We start from the raw sequence: 2,500 nt of genomic DNA, 5'->3' as shown, positions 1-2,500 counted from the left end.
GAGTCGAATGTAGGGGCCCTGCTGTGCATGCACACCGGCCCCAAAAACAGAACGACAGATGTTGTCTCTCACCAGAGGTGCAGGCAGTGATGCAGCATTATGTATGTGGACCTGCCCTCCCTCTGTGGCTGTGAGCGTGGTCGTCACTGCGTTGACGGTCGCCGCGGTGACGGTCCCTTCCTCAGCTTCCTCATCCTCCAGGTCGACCCCGGTGCCCTTCAGGAGCTCCTCCAGGTCACCCAGGCTGCTGCTGTTGCCTAGTAACAACAGAGGTGGGGAAAGTACACACAATCCTTTACTTACAGGAACACAACATTTTGAGAGATTTGCCTATTTGCCAAATTCCCGATAGTAAGACAAGAAGATAGATGCCCTTCTCTTCTCTGTACGTGTCGTAGAAAAATAGTGACCTGCCTCTGCCACTAGTTAGCTTAGCACAATGAATGGTAGTCATTGGCCCCTACTGGCTAGCCTACCCCCGTTAACATGAGCATAAAGACTCATCATTTTTCCACAAAAAAGGTGCACATAAAGCTGGGAGAGCGGGAGACGAGAGAGACAAACAACATTTTGTCTGTCGTGCATTAAAACTAAAGTAACTAGCCTGTCATGAAAATATAAGGAGCCCTGTTTACACATGGCTGAGACACGCCTCCGCTCCAGAAATTCCATTCCACAGTTTGCAGCACGCTAGCCTACAGCAGGCTGCTGTAACTCGACAACAACATGGAGTGGAGATATGGGGCTCTATCGTTGCAAAGGCCTTAAATTAGCGCTTAGCGGCAGGCGCAGCGCATATTAGTGGCTAGTGGGTGTGGACCGGCGCACTGGCTATTCTCGTGCCGGCGCTATACGCGGCCTTAACCATTATAACCATGGCTTTTAAGCGTAGAATTATTCACAACTGTGCTCATTGGTGAACTGCAGTTACTCAATGACATTCTTCCTTTCGAAGCTCCGATCCACTCAATCCAGTCCGCGGGTTGTTGCTTTATGCTATCATCTCTGCCAATTTGGATATCTCAGCACATCACAGATCATAGCCTGAATAAAACGATTCAACCTACAGCCAGGCAAATACAGATATGTTCAGCAGGGCTGATGCGGTCTCCCTGTAGCCTACAATAAACTCTCTCCCTCTCTGATGTTGCATCAGATGATAGCAGTAACGTTATGGACTTAATCATACATATACAGGGTTGGGGGCTCTGGGCTTTTTGCACCTAAAGAAATCTGAAATTGGCTGAATGTGAAACATTTCAACCCGAGCGAACAGGCAGCTAACCCTAACCCTAACAGGCAATGAGGCGGAAATCGCATCATTCGCACCGCAGAAATTTGCTCAAGTGAGTAATTCATGGGAGTGAAGTGTATTTTTCACCTTGGTGTCAACGCAACGCATACAGTAGCTGAATGCTTGGACAGCGAAAAAACGGTAAAGTGTGTGTGTGTGTGTGTGTGTGTGTGTGTGTGTGTGTGTGTGTGTGTCTGTGTGTGCGTGTGTGTGTGTGTGTGTGTGTGTGTGTGTGTGTGCGCGTGTGCGTGCACGTGTGTGTGCGTGCACGTGTGTGTGCATGCACGTGTGTGTGCGTGCACGTGTGTGTGCGTGTGTAACCTACTGTAGAAGCTGTAGTCGAATGTAGCGTTGTAGCTGTAGTCCGGAGGCAGAGTGGAGTCTGCGTAGTCTTCATACTGGACCTCTGCTGCTCAACCAACACACACACACACACACACACACACACACACACACACACACACACACACACAACACACGCACACAGTGGTTATTTCCCTATTTTAAACCACTGCACAAGGTGCACACAGGTGACTCAAAATCCTCACTTTTAGTACATGCCACCATCCAGCCTATAGATGGCGCTGTAGTAGAACCGGAGATATTGTTGAGAAGAGATCGCTGCTTTGGTTCGTATACACTTCCTCAATAAACAAGCCACAGACTACCAATGCGTTATTCTCATTCAATTCAGGTGCTGGGTTAAAAAACTGTCAATACTATAATACTGTTGATTCAAATGTAACGTATTCATGAACAAGTCCATGTCATTTCGTGTCATTTCAAGCATGTTCTACTGTATGTATTTGAGTAAAAAACAAAAACAGACTTCACAACAAGTTACCAAGCTAGCTAGCTAGCATTGTAGGCGTGTTTGCATGCTGTTATGTCTTCCTTTCTCTAAAACTCTCTGAACTCCATGTTTACTTTCATTGCCTTGTTTGTATCACATTTCAGTCATGTTACTGAGCGATGAGTCACATGACCACAGACTGCAGAGGAAAATTAGCTTTTTGGCAAACTGTGGCACTTTAATAATGTTTATTAAAGTAATGTTTATTCATGTTTATTCATGCTGTTACTGCCTGTCAGAGCTTGTAGCAGGCAGAGCTTTAAAGCCAGAGTCCTGCTGTTATGAAACTAGAAGACCTGAGGCATCCAATATTACCAACCATGGTTGCAAGGGGGCTAAATAGCGCTCCAAAG

The 2,500-nt window shown here is 46.6% G+C and overlaps 1 protein-coding gene across 1 annotated transcript in view; it reads right to left on the bottom strand.

Moving 5' to 3' along the window:
• Window positions 1-2,500, bottom strand: part of LOC310784793 (uncharacterized protein) — a gene marked incomplete at its 5' end in the record, with an annotated part of 29,675 nt that overhangs the window by 19,247 nt on the left and 7,928 nt on the right. Inside the window, 2 exons of the mRNA XM_083645841.1 lie at window positions 73-257; window positions 1,620-1,703. Of these exons, the coding sequence (XP_083501967.1) occupies window positions 73-257; window positions 1,620-1,703 (269 nt within the window). The remainder of the gene's footprint in view (window positions 1-72; window positions 258-1,619; window positions 1,704-2,500) is intronic.

The sequence above is a fragment of the Poromitra crassiceps genome, assembly GCF_964638095.1.
Source record: "Poromitra crassiceps genome assembly, chromosome: 11".
Classification (NCBI taxonomy): Eukaryota; Metazoa; Chordata; class Actinopteri; order Beryciformes; family Melamphaidae; genus Poromitra; species Poromitra crassiceps.
The sequence above is the reverse complement of the archived record's forward strand: the minus strand, read 5'-3'. Positions and strand labels throughout refer to the sequence as shown.